We start from the raw sequence: 19,518 nt of genomic DNA on the forward strand, positions 1-19,518 counted from the left end.
TATCTTGAGAGGAGCAGGGCAGTAATATTTATACACTGGTTTTCTGTTTAGAAAGGACCAGTAACCAAAATAATGAGAGAAGGACTCTTTCAAACAATAATTTTAGAGCTCCCTGTTAAAGACTGCGAGGCAATTTGAAAACCTTTTTCTGTCCCGCTTAATGTAATCATGAGAGAGATGAGAAATAAAATTTGTGTTCAAGAGATACTACTCCTTGGTCACTGACCCCAGCCATACTGCTCTGAGAACTGAACCAGACTGACGACGGGAGTTAGCTTCGAGTTCAGGCCAGTTCCTATGCCCCGATCTTCACACACGATTGGAAATAGAACGCCTGTCACTGCGAGGGCAAAACAGATCAGCCAGCAATGAAAGGTACCTTCCTTAAACATGTCAGTGGTACTCCATGCAGATCCAAACCTGGGCTCGCTGTCCATTCCATTCAAATGTAAGTTCCTCACTTGGAGTGTAAGGCCCGCAAGGGCAGAGGCCATGCCTCACGTTCATTGTCAGGTCCCCTGTACATAAAACAGTACCTGGCACCTGGTGAGTGCTTGCTAAATATTTGTTGTCAAACTGTCCAACTGAGCTGGAAAGCCACTTTTGTTAGTTGTTTAATTGTTGCCTAATAAGTTACCACAAAATTAGCTTTCAACAGCACACATTTACTATTTCATAGTTCTGTAGGTTAGACTAGGTTTTCCACTTTGGTTCTTACAAGGCCAAAATCAAAGTGTCGGCAAGGCTGAGCTGGCTCTACCTGGAAGTTCTGGGAGGAATCCACTCCAAGTTTGTTCGCATTGTTGTCAGGGCCCAGTTTTGGTTGTAGGTTCTGAGGTCCCTGTGTCTTTGCCGGCTGTTAGTCAAGGCCACGGTCTTCTCCCAGAAGTGCCCACATTCCTTCTCACGTGGCCCCTTCCTTCTTCAAGGCCCCAAGGACATGTCAGGTTCTGGTCAAGCTTCCGGTCTCTCTGACTTTGCCTTCTACCTGGTTTTGAAGGGCTCGTGTGCCTAGATTAGTCCCACAAGGATAATCTCTCTATCTCTAGGTTAACTGGTTAGTAGCCTTACTTGTCTCTGCAGAATCCCTCCTGCCATGTGACAAACACCATCACAGAAGTAACCACAGGGGTCATGAGAGTCAGCTAGGAGTCTGCTTGCCACACCCCCAGTTGTCACTTTTATCTTCTGTACATCCATCACAAGCCCACGCTGTGTTGCAGTCTTATTTCAGTAGCTGAAGAAAACATCCATTGTTCTTCGTGGTAGCAGCTTACTCTGCAGGGTAGAAATCAACCTGCCCCAGGGCATGCTGAAGGTTTTCAGAGAACTTCCTTCCTACAGGGGGTGTGAAGATGGCCCTGGCATTTGGTTGTGTGGTTTACGAAGTTTGCAGGGATCGGTTTGAAGGTGGTATCCACAACACCCACTGTCCCCTAACTGGGTGTGTTGGAAGAGCTACAAGAATTTCCTAATGTTTGAATTTTCTTAAAGGCAAAAAAACTTCAGTTGGTGGAATTAAGAATTCTATTTCTTCCTCCAAGTTCTGATCCAATCGAGCAAATGCTAAGTGGAGCCCCAGCGTCATAAATGAATCCGTGTGCCTCACCTAAGTGGCAACTAAACGACAGTCAGTGAATCCATGTCATTTAATGCAGGAACTACAGTCACAGGGAGAAGCCCAGAAGGGCCAAGGGAAAGGGGAGGTTTGGAGAGGGGGCAGCTCTGGAGGCAGCCCCTTCCTCTTATTCCAGGGAAGCTCCTCGCAACCCTGCCTGCAAAGCAGCAGTTCTTACGTGAGGGTGCTGCTCTCATCAAGGGACATTCGGCAGTCTCGGAAGGCATTGCCGGTTACCATGACTGTGGCAGGGCCGGGGGTGCCACTGACATCTAGTCAGCAGACACCAGGGACACCGAAAATCCCCTACAATGTGTGAGACAGCCCCGGCAACAAAGACTTTCCCAGCCCCAACTGCCGGCTGTCCCAAGTTGAGAAACCTGCTGTAAGAGCCTTCCTGGGCTGACGGACCAACGTCCGTTTGCCCTCTGGGATTGCCATGGTCCTCCTCTGGGCAGGTGTCTCTGTGCTCCATGATGAGCCACAGCATCTAACTGTTCAGTGACCAAGAGCAGGCACTGCCTTTGGTGGCAAATTAGTAGCCTTGTGACCATCCTCCTGAGCACTGGAAGAAGCTGTTGGGGAGAGAAAATGAAAGGACATGAGGCTGTTCAGCCCAAGTAGAAAGAGTCAGAGAGCATTTAAGGTGGGAAGCAGCGACAATAATTACCAATAGGCCCCAGGGCTCTGAGAATTTCTGAGCCAGGGCCAAATGACCAGGCAGTGAACTCTCCTCTTCCAGCTGAAGTTAGAATGTGGCGGTGATTAAAACACCCAGTGACTTAGCCATCCGTGGTTTGATAGTTCTGCACTAACCTCTCAATTTGTTTTGGTTTCCAGGTGGAGCCCAACACCAAAGTGTTTCCAGCAGTCTTCCTGCAGCCCACAAGCACTTCTCTGTTTCAGTTTGAACTGGGAAAGCTGAAGGTAATTATCTGTCCCCTCACAGAATGGCTATGACTAGAGAAGGCACATTGACCATGAGGCCTCTGTCACTTCTTGCTTCTCATACTCCCTTCTCATTCTCTCCTTCTCCCACTTCTATTGGGTGCTGAAAGAATTAAAGCCCATGTAACCCATTACCTAGGTCTCAAGTAATGCTGGTAAAGCCCTTCGGGGTCCCTGGATATGTTAGTTTCTCTTTAATTTATGCACACCCTGTGGGTTACTGTGGGCCAGCCACTGAGAATCTCTGTCGCACGTGTGTTCTCCTCTCCGATGCCTCTCCACCTCGCCCAGAATGCAATGCCCTTGTCAGCAGCCATATTTAAGAGTGAAGAGAAGAACCCAGTCCCTCAGTGTCCGCCTCGGCTGGACGTGCAAACCATCCAGCCCGTGCTCTGGAGCCGCATGCCCAGCAGCTTCCTGAAGGTGGAGACCGAGCGGGTGAGCGAGCGCCACGGCTGGGTGGTGCAGTGCTTGGAGCCCCTGCAGATGATGGCGCTCCACATCCCGGAGGAGAACAGGTAGCGGAGGGGCCCACAGAGGACGGGGCAGGCCCGGGAGGTGGTGAGGCAGGGCCCAGCCAGCCCTGAGGGAAGGAGGAGCACCCTCATCAGCCAGGGCCCTGCTCAGTCCCATAATTTCCCCAAAGCCTCTGTTTCTCTTCTTTCCCTTCTCAGCTTTTGTGGTTCACTCAGCAATAGGATATGCACTATGCTGTGCCTGCCCCAGGGCCTTCACTGTAGCTCCTAGTACCTGCGTTCAGGGCATTTCCATGCACTCAATTAAAACTCTTCGTGCGACCCTGCAATATACGTTTATTGATGGAGAGGAGGAGGAGGAGAGTCAGGTATGCCTATCTTGCTTAGAAAATGAAAACATCAGACTCCTGGCCTCTTCTCGTTAAGAGGAGCTCTTGGATGGTGGCCAGGGTTCAGTCCCAACGCTGTCACTTCCTGGCTGTGTGGCCTCCATTTAGTTACTCACACCCTCCAGGCCTCAAGTCTCCTCGGGATACGGTGAGCTGAATGTCCACCCAAAGGAGGGCTGGGAGGTAAAGAGATATAGTATAGTTTCTGTGCATAGTAAGAAATAAGTTGTATTTTGTGGATAGTATTAGCCCTTGATCTCTGGGACTAAAAAATAAATTAATTCATAGAGAAGGTAGAGGTACTTGACACCTGCCTAGCTGCCAGTTGGGTGTTCCATTGGGTCATGGGCAGCCGCAGGACAGGGTAGTGTGAGGAAAAAGCAGAAAAGACCAGCAGTCCACCCATGTATGCCTATTGTGAAGGACCCTCAGATCCATGGTGAAGAGCGAAACAAAGTAGAAAATCTAAGCAAAGATCAGAGCCTACGCCCTGGACACCTACAGATGAGGGAACAACATACAGGCAAACACACCTCCAAAGCTGAGAAGGAGGAAGTGAACTATTATGGCAGTTCATCTTCAGCTGGAAAGTGTCTCCCCTCTGGACAAGAGTGCAGTAGGTTTGTTTTCAAGGGAGGGAAAGCCCGGTAGATGATAGCAGATTGGAAATCTACAGATGGTGTAGATGGTAGATAGACGGAGGGCTCAGGCTGCATCTCCTGAGAGGCCTCTTACATCAGGAACCTGGGGATTCCCTCGAGCCTACAAGTGAGAGGACCAAGCCATCTCTGACTTGTACCTGAATGTTTTTCAGTGTTGCTATTTGGGGGGGTTTCCCTAATAAGGGAATGTTTAATATTTGGTAAGCAGGTGTCCTTTCTAAGTCATACAGACTTTGGAGACCCTTGTAATTAGAAATGGTGGATTATCAGGAACGGGGTGTGGACCACAACTGGGAGACGGATGATAACCTATAAGAGGAAGTGTGGCGGCGATGCCTTCATCCTTCTACCTACTCTGCCTCCGTCGGGTTGGGTGAAGTCCCTGGGGGTTCAGAGACCAAGAACTCTGCAGCATTCTAGCGCACCGTTCTCCCAGTGGAGTGGCTGACTGTGTGTCTCCTCCTCAGGTGTGTGGATATCCTGGAGCTCTGTGAGCAGGAGGACCTGCTGCAGTTCCATTACCACACGCTGAGACTCTACAGCGCGGTGTGTGCCCTGGGAAACAGCCGAGTAGCCTATGCCCTGTGCAGCCATGTGGACCTCTCCCAGCTCTTCTACGCCATTGACAACAAGTACCTCCCTGGCCTGCTTCGGTCTGGTTTCTATGACCTGCTCATCAGCATCCACTTGGCCAATGCTAAGGAGAGAAAGCTGATGATGAAGAATGAATACATCATCCCCATCACCAGCACCACCAGGAAAATCCGCCTGTACCCAGATGGATCGAAGAGGCATGGGCTGCCTGGGGTGGGCTTGAGAACTTGCCTCAAGCCGGGCTTCCAGTTCTCCACCCCTTGCTTTGTCATGACCGGTGAGGAGCACCAGAAGCAGAGCCCCGAGATTCCCTTAGAGATTCTGAAGACGAAGGCGCTGAGCATGCTGAGAGAGGCTGTGGCGTGCAGTGGGGCTCACATCCGAGACCCTGTTGGGGGCTCTGTGGAGTTCCAGTTTGTGCCTGTGCTGAAGCTCATTGGAACCCTGCTGGTTATGGGGGTGTTTGATGATGATGACGTTCGGCAGATTCTCCTCCTGATTGATCCGTCTGTGTTTGGGGAGCAGAGTGGGGAGAGAGAAGAGGGAGCAGAGAAGGAGGAAGTGAGTCAGGTGGAGGAGAAGGCAGTGGAGGCTGGGGAAAAGGCCAGCAAGGAGGCTCCAGTCAGAGGCTTGTTACAGACCCGACTACCGGAGTCCGTCAAGCTGCAGGTAACTCGAGCATCAAAGGTCCTGCCCGTGGAGAGCTGGGGAGGGGGACAGTGCAGCCCAGTGGTGCTGAGGCTGGAACTGGGGTGCTGGTCTAAACCTGGAGGGTACCGGAGGTGCTCAGAACACCCACCAGTCCTGCTCATCTCTGATATGGAAGGTACTCCCTCCGTCTCCCCACGCCAAAATGAAAATACCCTCGCCAATAATGCACAGGCTTTAGACTTGTTCTTCTGGCAAATCCATAGTGGTGGATGGTACCTTATCTCTTGCCCTTTGGGGCTAAAGGGCATGATTGTGAGATCCTATCTGGAAAGGGGGAGAAGACCAAAGGAATTGACACATGGGGTGACCACACTCATCACCAGCTCTCATTTGTATCCAGGCTCTGATCACCAATCTGTTGTGGACCTGTTACACTTGCAAATATTAGAAACTAGCAAATACTAAGGAAAAGAGTCAGGGTAACTTAGAGCTCTCCCTTTGGCATCGCCTAGCAAACCTCATCATTTCCTAAAGCATGGCTTTACCGGATGTGAGCTAGTGACAGTGGTGAACTGGTGACCATACCTTTTGTCTTCTGGGAGCAACTGAGGAAAGATACGCGAAGTGAGTCCGGCTCAGGCTTCCCTGGATTTCACTTCCTCTCTGCCAGAGTCTTCGCTTTTTGATTTGTAAAATGTGGATGATAATATAGTAACACATAGGATTAAAATGTATTTTTATGAAATACAATGAGATATGTTTTATCATAAAATGCATCACAATCAAGTAATCTGAAGATGAAGCCATCTTATCCAATGTGATGGGATTGGTGGGTGGTCAGTCAAAATGTTGACTACAGTGGAGAAGCATAACAAATTTTATATATATACCTTAATTTTTTTACTAAAATATATAAATGTGCTCTTCCAACATAGGGCCAAGACTTCTCCCTTAAGGGAGTCTCTGATTGGCACACAGAGTCCTCATTCGTGCACAGGCAGCCCCTGTCACACGCCATCCACAGCTGCCAGTTTGGGTGGACTGCATGCGGGTTTAGAGACCCTTAGAAAGCGGAGTGCAGAATGCATCTAGGTTTTTGTGATTTCCCTTAGCTTTTTGTAGTTATCTAACTCACACCCAATTGTTAGCATTTTTGTAAAGACAAAAAAAAAATGTACCTTTTACAGATATCCCCTGGTCATTCAACTTAGTTTTTCTTTTTCGTTGACTCATATAATTTTTAATGAACTGTTGTAATTATATCACAGGTATGGCTGGCATAAGCTTCAGATCCCAGTTCACCAGGCAGGAGCCCAGGTGTGCAGCCAGGCAAGAGCCCCCACCACCCAGATGACTAAAGAGGGTCCGTTAGTCCCAGGGAGGGTTAAGTGGGGGTGGGTTAATAGAAAGAACTTCTGCTTCAATAATATCAGGAACACAGAGATTCAAGGGGATGACGTATAGCAAGTGCCTGGCACAGTGTCGGCAAAGTTAGTGCTCTGTAAGTTATGGTTATTGCTCCCCTTATTAGTATAAGTTGTAATAGTGGTGAGATTAGTAACACCGACAATCCTAAAAAACTAATCACAGAAAAACGGAACTTAGAAACACAAACAATGAGAGAGCCAGAAGACGTCAGGAAGGAGCCAGCGCCCGCGGTGCATTTCAGTGCTGGTTGCCATGCTGAGCTTAGAGCCTGTGGAAAACACTCCCCTACAAATGTTTTCTCTCTCACTCCACAGACAGATGTACTCTGTCTTCAGTGGGCTTACTTCCACTGTTCTCCAGGGCTTAATGCTGAAGAGCTGGTCTCTGGATTCGGTGTCCCTGGTGTCATTTGGAATCAACAGCTCTGTTCCTCCTACTGTGTGACCCTGGAGGGGTTACTTAGATCACCTACGTCTCAGTGTTACCAAGTATAAATGGGGATGCTAGGTACTTACTCGGTTTCCATAGCACTATTATATTAGCATATATATACACTTGTATTGCAGATGTGTGAGCTCCTCAGCTATTTCTGTGACTGTGAGCTGCAGCACCGAGTGGAAGCCATTGTGGCCTTTGGTGACATCTATGTCTCCAAGCTCCAGGCAAATCAGAAGTTCCGCTACAATGAGCTCATGCAGGCCCTGAACATGTCTGCAGCCCTGACTGCTCGGAAGACCAAGGAGTTCCGCTCGCCTCCACAGGAGCAGGTGAGGACCCCGTTCTGAGTCTCCGTCCCATTCTTAAGGAAGACCTTGAACCCTGTGGGAATGGGGCTCTTGAAACCTTTATGTGCCTGGCAGCCACAAGACTAGCCCAACACCAGGAGACAGACCTAGTGTGACAACCGAGATCTGACAGTTACCTTTTGGGTGGGCAAATAATCCTTCCAAAACTGCACCAAGAGGGCTTCCTCCCTTCCCTTGCACCTGTGTCCTTATCACCAAGTCAAAGACCAGATCACTGTCAGTATCAACTTGCACCCCAGCAAGGATCCACCACTTCAAAATTTCTGTTCAGTCATGCCGGAAATCCCTGCTGTCTCTCAGAGATCAACAGAGTATGGTCAGCGTTTGCCGGCTATGAGAGCAGGTGCACCATCCTCATGGGCATATCTTACGATCCTGGTCCCCACCCTTTCTTTCCCCATTCGGCCTTCTTCCCTCTTCTTCTGCATATCCAGGGCCAGCCATCGCTTCAGCCTTCTGAACAACCTACTGAATAATCATGTCATCAGAAACCTGTAGCTCAAGAAATTCTCCCCTGGTGTGTTAGACCAGTGATTCTTGAGCAGACGTCAGAATCCCAGGACTAAATAAAACGCAGGTGGCTGGCGCACCTCCAGGGTCTCTAGTTCAGTGGGTCTAGCACGAGGCCCAAGCAAAGGCATTTTTAGCAAGTTTGCAGGTAACATTGATGCTGCTGGTCTAGAATTGAAAAGAAAAAAGGGGTACAAACTCCCGTCAAACCCTGCTATCCCATCTGCCACTGTCCCTGAGTATTTATTTCCAGAAGGAATCCACCAATAAAACTCTCTAAATAAGAATTCAGTATCTACAAAGGGTATGGGAGATTTAGGTCAATTTTAGGGGAGAGAAATGTAAAAAACACTTGGAAAATGGAATGTATAAGAATTAAAATTTTAAAACAGTGATATGATTGATTACTTCATCCTTTGATAACCTTTGAGGAGAGAGTAGGTTTTCAGCCCTGTATCCACACAGTATTCAGAGAGATGAAAAAACCACACTTGGGAGTGTAACTACGTATTAGAATAGCTAAAACTAAGGTTATTAGTCCCATGATTGTTGGCAAATTAGCCAAACATAGTCAGCAAGACTTGAACTTTCTAAAGGGCTTCATTAAAGGCTATGAGCTCCAGTAGAAAGTTCGGCTCACCGCCCTTTTGCTTTATGCCCTTTTGGATTTATGCGCTGCAGGCTGGTGGGCTGCTGCTTCTTACACGTTCCACAGAAGGGAAGACCTGTCAGTAAAGAAATTAATTTCCTAGTTCTGGAACCAGATCTTCAGATCTTATTTTTAGTTAACAAATAGCCTATCAGTATATGTTGATATAATTACCATAACTTAACATTACAGAACAACCACAAAAGTTACTTTTCCAACCTATTCTATAAATATTATTGTATTACAAACTACACTGCTACCTACTTCCAAAAAATTGTTTGTTGTGCTCTAACAACATTAAATATGGTCCGTGGATTAATAAAAAAGGTGGTGGATTTTTTTCACCTAGAAACCTAGACAGAAGGAGAAAAAAGCCTTTCTGTTGTCTGAGTTGCTCTGCCTGAGGCAGCAGAATGGACAAGATGACCTCTGGTCACCGCTCTGGCTCCTGCAGATGTTCCCCAGCCTGGAGTCTGGGTCTGCGGAGAACTCAGGCGCCTGGGAATCTGAGTGGGAAATGAATGGCAGCTTCATTTCTACCAACTTTTTATTAATCTCTGATAGTATTTTCTAATTATTAAAGTAGGCAGCAAAGCAAAGGCTGGACTTCATCAGCAACATAAATTGCATATTTTTTCATTTCGTACTACAGTGGTTTTACTGCCTTGAAATATCACTCACACTCATCACGTACTTGAGGATGGCAATGGCTCCAAGGCCTGCCTCTGGGTGCTTTTGTCCTATAAGTGTACGTGCTATTTGTTTTTTATAATCTTAATAACTAGGTTTCAATATAATGGCTTCTCCTTGTAACTCTATACATTTTATTTCATTTGTTTAAAATATTAATCTGAGAAGAATCCGTGGGTTTCCCTAGACAGTCAGAGTGGACCATGACGCAGAGGTAACAATGCCTGAGACAAAACTACAGTGCAAAAGGTCCCAGACTGACTGCAGAGCACAAAGTATGGGGGCAACTGTCCTTGCAAGTCCCCCCAGGTACCACAGATAAGAGTAAATATGGCTGAGACAGGATGTGATCTGCTTGGAGAGGAGGGGTAGCCAGTTTCTCCAAGGAGAAAAAGGCCTCGAGCCCCCTCTTCCAGGGCATTTTATTAGGTTGCAATACATGGGAGGGAATACAGGGCAGCAAGGATCAAATAGTAGATAACATTTCAAAGAAATCTGAGGGCTTAGTTTGAGTCAGAGTCTGTCAGGAACAGAGTTTTAGGGTTTCCTGCTCGAACCCTTACCATATGAATGAAAGCACTCTTAGCAGAGCAGATTTCACAGGTTTTTCAGGAAGTCTTTGTGATGCCAGATTTTTTCCCCAGGACATGCTCTAGCAAGGCAAGGAGCTGCACCGCTCCTCATCAGGTATTCAGGGGCTTAAGGGGATTAGAGCCAGGAAGCGCTTCTCTCAGAGAACATGGGGACTCGGCTATGTCAAAGCCGGGGGTCAGAGTCCATTATTCTTTGTTTCAGCTCCCTGAGTCCTTCCATGAAGGCCTCCCAAGCTTAGGAGTCTGGCTTAGGTTGCCCCCCTCCCCTGCTGTGAGGGGTCTTACCCATCATTGACTTCCAACCAAGCTTTGGGGGCAGGGAGAGGAAACTGAGGTAGCATCTGCTACCAGAGACAAGCTTTGTCTCCTGCAGTTTGCATTCCAGAGGTCGTCTCTCGCCCTTAGCCACAAGGGGTAGAAATACAATTCCTAGAACCAGGCAGAGTGGTCTACAACAGTAAAGCCTACGTCTCAAAAAAAGCACACAAACAAAAGCTCACTAAACACTAGAGAATATATTTGGAATATATGTTACAAGAGTTAATAGTTCAGAGATGTGCAAAGTGCTCATCAATTTTTTTATTATTTTTCAATTAATTTTTAAAACAATAACTGCCCCACAGAAAAATGGAAGGAGAACATGGTTGGGTTATCTATAAACTATGAAGTAAAAATGGCCCTTATATGTGGAAAAACAAAGTTTGGCCTCACCAATTAAATGCAAAATGAAGCAAGTGGGGTATGACATTTTCACCCATTAAATTGGAAAATATTTGAAAATGCATTAACTCTCATTTCTGTAATGAAGATGACAAAGAAATACATACTCCTGCATCAATTCAATAAGAATACAAATCGCTGTGAGCTTCCTGGAGGGCGATATAGCAATTCATGCCAAAAACCATTGAAATGTACAGACCTTTTGATCTCATCATTTTGCTTTTAGGACTTTATCCTAAGAAAATGGTCAGAGATGGGAACAAAAATTACGTAAAAGGAGATTAATATTAACTTTATTTATAAAGATAATGAAAATAAAAAATATAACAGGTCATTAATTTTGTATAAATTGCTATTTATCCATATGATTAAAATGCAGCGCCCCTACTAAAAAACAAGTTAAGGAAATAAAAATGTTCAAGATGAATTGTTAGGTGGGAAAACATGAGCTTCAAAAGAGTTTATCTAGAATACAGTCTCAACCTGCACACATAAAGACTGGAAGATATTAACTGAAATATTAATGTATCTTTGGGTGGTGAGATCTCAGTAAACTTTCTTCCTTAGGTATTATCCACATTTTGTGCAATTAATAAACTACTTTTACAATCAGGAAAATGCAAGCTACTTTTAAATGTTGACCATTTTACACACACACACACACACACACATGGATCAAATAAAATTTGCTGGCAGCGTTGGGTGTCTGTCTGCCTAAGGCAGGATCTGAGTTCTTTGGAGAACCAACTAGCCATTCTTCTTTGTCCCTTAAAGATCAACATGCTCCTTAACTTTCAACTGGGAGAGAACTGCCCCTGCCCAGACGAGATCCGGGAAGAGCTGTACGACTTCCACGAGGACCTTCTCTCACACTGTGGTGAGCTTCCAGGGATGCAGCTTCAAGGACAAGTCTGTCCCTGAGTCCTTCCCTAGAAGCTAGTGGGGGGAGGGAAAGTGGGAAGTTATTTTTCTGTTTAAAATTGCAATACTAATTATTCAAGAAATGGTCCTACCCATCTACTTGGGTCAAAGAAGATAGAGGAAATCATCCTGGCATAACACAGGACTGAAATTCCTTCTACCTAGAAGATTTTGCTGAGATGTGAGAAGGGATGGTGTCTCTGAAGAAGGAAAGATAATAACGGACCGTGATGTAAACCTCACCCAGCTCACTTCAAGTTAGGTAGTTGGGACCAGGACTCTGCTCCCAACTGAGCCAACAACACTCTAATCCCCTTTGCTTTGCAGCATTTGCAGTGATACATTACTGTAGCTTCTGCCCTTAAGGATTCTAATGCGTCTCTGCTGACTTTCAGTGGCTCTTAGTGCTTGTGCTGCTCATGTATCAGAGGATTGAGTAATGTATTGGATAGATGGTCTTTTCATTTGAAATAAGTCAGAGTTATCTCCTTCTTTCTCAAGATTCTACAGTGCTCTGGGGGTATAGGTCAGAAGAGTTAAATCTTGGGATTGAAATTACTTGATGTTCTTGTATACAAGAAATCACCTTTTTTAAAAACTTGCAAAAAGATTTTGGGTAGGTAAACATTTAAAGTTCCAGGAGTTCTTATGTTCTCTCAATCATATGATGGTTTCATATAGTATTCAAGATGTCCACTTTGTTCTGTGACCTGCTAGGGGTCCCCCTGGAGGAAGAGGAGGAGGAAGAGGAGGTCACCTCCTGGGCGGGCAAACTCTGTGCCTTGGTGCAGAAAATCCAAGGCCTTCCCAAGCCAGAAACGGAGCAGCCGGCGGTGGAGGAGCAGAAGTGCCCTAGTAAGTGACAGTACCTTTCAGTTACAGCGCCGCCCAAGCAGTGCTCCTTCCTCTAAGACTTAAGTAGGGGAATTAGCTTTCTAACAAATACCTCAGATAGAGATGGGCTGCTTAGCTTCAGAGACAGCATCTGGGCATCTATTATGAGTGGTGGTGGTGGTGGTGGTTTTTGTATATTTTGGGCTGTGCTTCTGATTTAATTGACTTCCAGTCTTTTGAAACCCGAGAGGTCTCTTGCTGGGTGGGTCTGTCTGCTCTTGTATCTCTAGTTAAATGTGCCTAGACATGTGTTTCTGTTCTTTGTTTTAGGTTTCCACCATCTTCCTCTTCTGACCATTGTTGTTTCTGTCACTTCTGCTTCTGGTTCCTTTGCTTCAAAAACTGCCTCAGTAATTTTGAGGAAACAAAATAATAATAAAAGGGAAGTAAAGGAAACAGGATGTGGAGTTTTGGGGAGGTTGTTTTTGTCTTTTGACTACGCTTTTCATAATGTAACATCCTAGAGGGCTTTGACCTTCTATTCTTGCAAAAACACCAAACCTTGTCCAAATGCATTTCTTTCATCCTTATAGTATAGGTGACTCCTACCATGCGTGCGACCCCCGTTGAAACAAGATCATAGCTTGCTCTGCCAGGCAGTTTACTGCCTAGAAACCATTAACATTTCAAAAGGAACATTGTCTGCATATTGTATATGCTCAGTCTGCTATTTAGTATCAGATTCTGCAAATATTTCATGTGTCTAAAGAAGGAACTTCCCACATTTAATATAGTTGCCTTTTATCTTGTTCTCTGTCCTTATCCGTATTAGACTATGCCTTCAAATCATGGACTAGAGCAATAGCCTGTCAAGGTATGATTGGTTTGTCTGAAAACACTACTTGGAGGTTCATACGTCTTATTGCCCTTTTTACACTGACCTTCCATCTTTGTCAGAATCTGAGAGGAAGAGCCTTCACCATTCATCAGCAGAAGTGAAGTCTCTGCAAAAGGGTATGGGGTACTTGGCAGCGGTCGCCCTGGCAACCCTGACTCAGTCCCATCTGTTGCCACAGAAAGAGTAGGGTGGGTATCTGCCGAGGATGTGCCAGCAGGATTCTAAAGGCACGAAAAAGTGAGTTGAGACTCCTTTTGTGGTTCCTGCCAAAGCAGAACTAAAAATAGACTGAGCTGACCGGTATTGCATGCTGAGACTTTGAAAGTGGTTGTTTCTTGCTGATGGAATGTCACGACTAGGCGCCCTCCAAGGTGACCACTTCGTGTCAGGGAAATGGAGTCTGTCAGACGCATCACCTGGCTCTGGGAAGTCTCTCTGATGCTGAGAATGGGGCCCAGGCTCCAGGGGTTGCCGTCGTTAGCACTGCTACCACCTAGGGCCTCGGGCACAAAGACCGCATTCCGCCTGTTCCGGCAGAACGTGCAAACCTGAGAGGCCACCTGAGGATGAGACTCCCCCATGTCTTCACCCCTCTCTGGGTCTCTTCCTTCTCAGGTTTATGCATTACGAAAGGTACTAACTTTGTGTCATAAGTCTTCTATCCTGGAGTTCCATAGCCAGAAATAGAAGGTGGTCAAGCATGTCTGGCTGTCTGCATATGGGTTCCCTGCCTGAGGTTCCACAATCATAAAGTCCCTCACTCAGAGCTGACATTTTAAGAGAAAATATTAGCAATGCTTTAACTGCCACAAAATTGTTTTTAACTTGATTGAGTGGAGACAGTGTTTCTGAGTAAGTAGGCAGTTGTAATAAAGGGGTCAAAATCCTTTAAAATGTTGGTAACTTTGTCAATGTTATGGCCTATCTGATTTCTCTTGGCCTTGCATTTCACAAAATATGAAAAGTGTAGCTAATGAGAATAACATTCCAGCGTGAATTGACAACTTACCAAATACTTCCCATAGCCATCCCCCTACCCAACCCCCCTGTGGCTCCGGGTTCTGCATAGCTACATTGTGGCACACATGCCCTATGTAGTTTGGCCTACAATGGTTGTGTCTGTACTGAACTATTCCTTAAATATGACATATACATTATATTAGGTAGTATAACTAATCTAGAGGTGATTTACAGCCTATGGGAGGATGAGGATGTGCTCTGGCCATACGCTAATACTGCAGCATTCTGGGTGAGGGACTTGAGCATCCAGGGAGTTCAGTGTGTGCAGGGGTGGTCCCGAACCCATCCCGTGCAGACACCACGGGAGGGTGGACTGTTAGTCACTGCTGTTAGTTTCTTTCTTTCCAACTCTTCCGTTGTATGGTTGGATGAAAATAGGACTCAGAAGAACTAAGGGATACTTTCCTTTATTTTGTCCACACTGAGGTGTTCCAGGAAAATTTCCAGGGGACTGAATGTCACCAGCCCGAGGTGACCAAGACGAGTAAAGCTGTGACTTGATTCAGCTCTTCCGCCTCCCTCTCTCCCTTACCTCATGACACCTGCCAAAGAACGGACAGCATCCCTATTGGGAAGCCCCCAACATAAATATTACATAGAGGAAAGCTCTTTAAAGCCATTTTTTTTCTTGCCAACCACATCTGTGAGATAACTCACTGCTTGCCTCATTGTTATATGTAGAAAGTATGAGCCCGACAGAAGCCAAAATTTTAACATCAAAACGTCAACCAAGCCAAAGATCGCACTCAAGGTTTCCAGGGTAGGTAGGACAATGTCTCCTGTAGGAGAGGTTGGTGGTGGCCATGGCCTGCAGGGAACGTCAGCACTCCTAGGAAACAGGAAGCAGCAGGGTCCTGCAGCCCATGAGAATCCGGCTCGCTGGCTCCGTATTACTGCATTCACCTAAGCTAACTCCAAGCCATGTTGAAGATGGAAGCTGTTACAGGCTTATCAAAAGATCATATGATAATGAAGAGAGAAAATCTAACAGTAGCAGCCCACTGTACTGGGTTACACTTTGTGTTCATATCCCAAACCAACGAATTCCCTAGAAAACCTTTCACCTGTTAGATCTAGGCCTGTGTTTCTCATGCACGGGAGTTTGAGCACAGTTCCCCTGAATATAAACATGTGGTCACCGAGTCATTCCTCCAGAGGCGGCGTCTATCACTGGACCTGGCCCAAAATAGGTCCTCGATGAACATTACATTTTTTCCTCTCCCCTGGCAGTCGGTCTGGGTCAGCCCGGATCTGAATCAGACTTCTGGGCAACGGAGCTGTGAGACAGGAAACTGGTGTTGTTTTGTAGTTAAGTGCGGATTGGCTTGTCACAGCAGCAATAAAAAACCGATACAGGCAGTAACAGCGAGAGGTGCACTCCAGGTGTCAGACACCTTACAAAGGCAGGGTTGGCATGTCTTGGCAACCAGTTAGAAATGTGAGGAAGAGGAAGGTGTTACAGATGGTCTGTATGGATCCCTGTGAGGTAGATGATTGAGTTAGCAGACATAGAGGGGAGGGGTAGAGCCTGCCTTTTATTTAGCTCCTTAAACATTGCAAGGAGAGTTTTCACACCTCTCTCCTTTTGCCTGGGGAGCCCTGCATGGCACACAACGCAGGAATCGTTAGCCCTAGCGTGGAGACGAGGAAATGGAGAACCCGAGGCATTAAGCAAGAGCACCTTGCCCTCACGGATGGCCAAGCAGGGAACAGAACTCATTCTGATGCTGCCCTGGCTCCCGGTCCAGTGCTTCTCAGCAATACACACAGAACAGGTGGTTCTGCATCTGTTGAATGAGTCAGCATCAGGCCTGCCCTTTGGTTGTCAGGGGAGAGAAAACCTACATTTACTGACCGCCGCCTTTGTTCCAAGCACTGTGCTCAACACTTCACATCCCCTCACCTGATTTTATCCTCCAGCAAACAGCCAGGTTCCTATTTTGCACAGCAGACAACTAGGACTGAGAGAAGCAAAATTATTTGGACACGATGTTTGCAATAAGAAAGGAAGAGGCTGAAATCCTGCTACATGTCCGGGGCCCCAGCTCTCTCAGAACACTGCAGGGGTGGCTGGGGAGAGGCTGCAGCGGCAGGGGGAGAGGACGGGGGGCACAGGTTCGGGGGCACGTGGCCCCTAGCTTGCCCCATCATCAGTTTATTCTCCATGCTGAACAGAGGTCGAGACCAAAATGAGAGCAGTTCGATGATTTCCCAACACAGTGAAGACAGAGACCTCCGTCCCCTGAGTCTTCTGCTGCCCCATCTCTGCCGCATCTTCATTTCAGGGGGTCATCTATTCTCTCTCGCTGCTCTTTTCCCCACTGTCTCATCAGTCATTTAATTGCCTGAATGTTTTTGAGAAGGTGATTATGGGGCTAGTTGACTGATTTGAAAAACAACAAGCTAATTATCTCTATATGATGGATGAGAGCCCACGGGCCACAGAAGTGGACCGGCAGGGTCAGCAGTTTCCCTGGTGGTCTGCAGGGCTGCTTCTGATGGGGGGGAGGTCAGTGGTGGCGGGAGAGACAGTCATTTTGCTTGCACTCTTGTCTTCATCATCCCAGGTGGGGAAGCTCTGGCTAAGGTAGAAAACCAGTAAGGGAAATCCAGACACAGATGTAGCAGAAATATCCAGCAACCACCTACTGTCCACACACAGCTAGCCCTGAGAGCCAAGGTCAAGGGCAGCCAGGCCAGATAGACTGGACAACATGTGGGGCTCCCACCAGATGTGGATCGAGGCAGGGGCCTCTGTCTCTGGTGCTCCTTCTCCAGCCTTCGCTCCCCCCACGCTGCCTCTGCAGACTGTCTAGTTACAGGAGCCTCAGTTTGTTTATTAAGTTGGAGCGTTTCTTTGCCTTATTAAAAAAATAAAGTAAGCCTTGGCTGGTGTGGTGTGGCTGGCGAGTGGATTGAGCACTGACCTGCAAACCAAAGGGCCACTGGTTCGATTCCCATTCAGGGCACATGCCTGGGTTGCAAGCCAGTTCCCCAGTTAGGGGTGTGCAAGAGGCAACCACACATTGATGTGTCTTTCCCTCTCTTTTGCCCTTCCTTTCCCTCTCTCTAAAAATAAATAAGTAATCTTTAAAAGAATTTGAAAACCAATGACTAATCTTTAAAAGAATATAAGGTGAGGCTTAGTGTGGTAATGACCATCACTGTTCAGGAAACTCTGTTCCAACTGAGTCTTTTTTCCGTTCTTCCCTGGTGGTTATAAGGGTTCAGTGGTAATTGAGGTGCCGTGTTTAGCACAGGAAGCTCTTGGTAAACATTGGCTACTGTAATTGTAATAAGAAATAGAATGTTCTAGCCAGCAACTTGAACTTTTACCCCTATTCCCCAGCCAGTGAAGGCAGGAGAGAAGGAAACAGGGTACAGGTCCATAAATTAAATGCAGAGCTGGGAGAGTGAGGGCTGCGTGGGTCCTCAGAGGTTCAGCCCCTTGTTTCAGAGCCTGAGGCGGTCCCTAATCCCTCACACGCCTCTGGGGTCTGACAGCCACCGCCTGGTCACGGGGCCCTGGGGACGTGCAGTAAACGGAGCAGTTCTGTCTTGTCATCCAGGAACAGGGCTCCTTATTGTCTTCGCAGGCTTTTTCAGGTTTCCAGAGACTTGTAACCTTGCTCTCAGTGTTTCCAACAGCATCCGTGTTCTCGTGGAATGAGGCAAAAAGTGGTGCCCGCAGCACGGCCTGGGCGGGGAAAGTGCAGAGAAATTAACGTGATGAATTTTCCAAGTCCCCTTGGGGCAGAGGGATTGAACTTCCCACTCTGACCTCCTATGCTAATAAGTATTTGGCCACTTTATAATGCAGACCAGACTTTCAGTCCAGAGGAAGCTCTGAGGCTCAGAGTGCAGCAGGCATGAGACCTTCCCCGGGAAGTCATCCTGACCAAATCAGCAGGCTGTTGTGCATTCCGACCCCGACCCAGGAAGGGTTCTCTTCAACCACAGGGCAGGGCAGGGCAGAGCAGCCATCACAAGGCTGTCAGCTGCCACAGCCCCTCTCCTCGACGTGAGGATTAGTGGTGTGCAGTGGTGCTTCGGTGAGGGCCAGTTACACACCGTGGTCGGCCACCCCTGTACTTTTAAGATTTTTCTCAGTCTCAGGTTTTACTGTTAATAACAGCAAGCTGGGTAATGTCAAGATCGGGCCAGGTGGCCTTCAAATGGAGTGGTACGATTTAACTTCATCAGTTAAACTCGATGAAGCCTTGGGCATTCATCTGCTGTCTTCATGAATTAGTAAAACCTTTTCAAAAGCTCAGTGGGTCAGAGACACACAGAATTCTAGAATCTTAAGCTGCAAGTGACTTGACTTCTTAGAAGTGCACAGATAATGAGAAGAGAAGTAAAACAACTTTACCAAGGTCACACCGCCAGGGCTAGGACCGAGCACCGAGCACGTTCGTCCCTGTTCCATCCTCACGTACCTTTTCTGCAATGTGAATTTTATATTGCCCACGTCATTTTATTGCTGAAGAAACTGAGGCACTGGGAAAATGAGTAATTTGCCCAGTTCAGAGTCAGTTGGAAAAGCAGCCAAAGCTTTATAATTACCAGGATTTGTTTCTGAATCCTTTACGTAGTTGATTATAAGAGACCATCTAGACAGTATAATATAAATTTAAAGCATTACTATTTTTTTTAATTTTATGAAGCTGTTGAAAGTAGGCAGCTTGGAGACAGTTTAGATTCCAGCAGCCGAGGTTAGAGAGCCAGCTTCATCATTTACTACTTGTGTGATGTCAGGCGAGGGTTCTGCTGAATGGTGCCCAGTCTAATGTCCTACTACTTAGAAGTTTGTATATCTCTCAACTTCTGAAGTGAATATACAAACGATGGGTCAAAAGAACTTCATCGCCACATGTATCATAGCAGATGCTTTCGGGGGCGGGGGGGGGGGGAACCTCAGGTAGTGGAGCTGAGAGAATCTGGGCATGCCTGGAAGTCCAGGGACAGAGCCAGCCACCAGCCTGGTTCATCCCTGGCTCTGCTCACACTCTCCACACGTGTTCCAGCTGTGCCTTCAGGCTGAGGGTCAGACAGTGGCTGCAGTTCTGGCCTCACGTCCAGCCACAACAGTGTGCAAGGGAAAAGCAAGA

The 19,518-nt window shown here is 46.9% G+C and overlaps 1 protein-coding gene across 1 annotated transcript in view; it reads left to right on the forward strand.

Moving 5' to 3' along the window:
- RYR3 (ryanodine receptor 3) overlaps nucleotides 1-19,518 on the forward strand; it is a 521,285-nt gene that overhangs the window by 346,962 nt on the left and 154,805 nt on the right. Inside the window, exons 33-38 of the mRNA XM_037056141.1 lie at nucleotides 2,459-2,545; nucleotides 2,858-3,084; nucleotides 4,561-5,356; nucleotides 7,333-7,533; nucleotides 11,509-11,611; nucleotides 12,373-12,510. Of these exons, the coding sequence (XP_036912036.1) occupies nucleotides 2,459-2,545; nucleotides 2,858-3,084; nucleotides 4,561-5,356; nucleotides 7,333-7,533; nucleotides 11,509-11,611; nucleotides 12,373-12,510 (1,552 nt within the window). The remainder of the gene's footprint in view (nucleotides 1-2,458; nucleotides 2,546-2,857; nucleotides 3,085-4,560; nucleotides 5,357-7,332; nucleotides 7,534-11,508; nucleotides 11,612-12,372; nucleotides 12,511-19,518) is intronic.

The sequence above is a fragment of the Sturnira hondurensis genome, unplaced genomic scaffold (genome assembly GCF_014824575.4).
Source record: "Sturnira hondurensis isolate 20B ecotype Veracruz unplaced genomic scaffold, ASM1482457v3 Scaffold0008782, whole genome shotgun sequence".
Taxonomy (NCBI): domain Eukaryota; kingdom Metazoa; phylum Chordata; class Mammalia; order Chiroptera; family Phyllostomidae; genus Sturnira; species Sturnira hondurensis.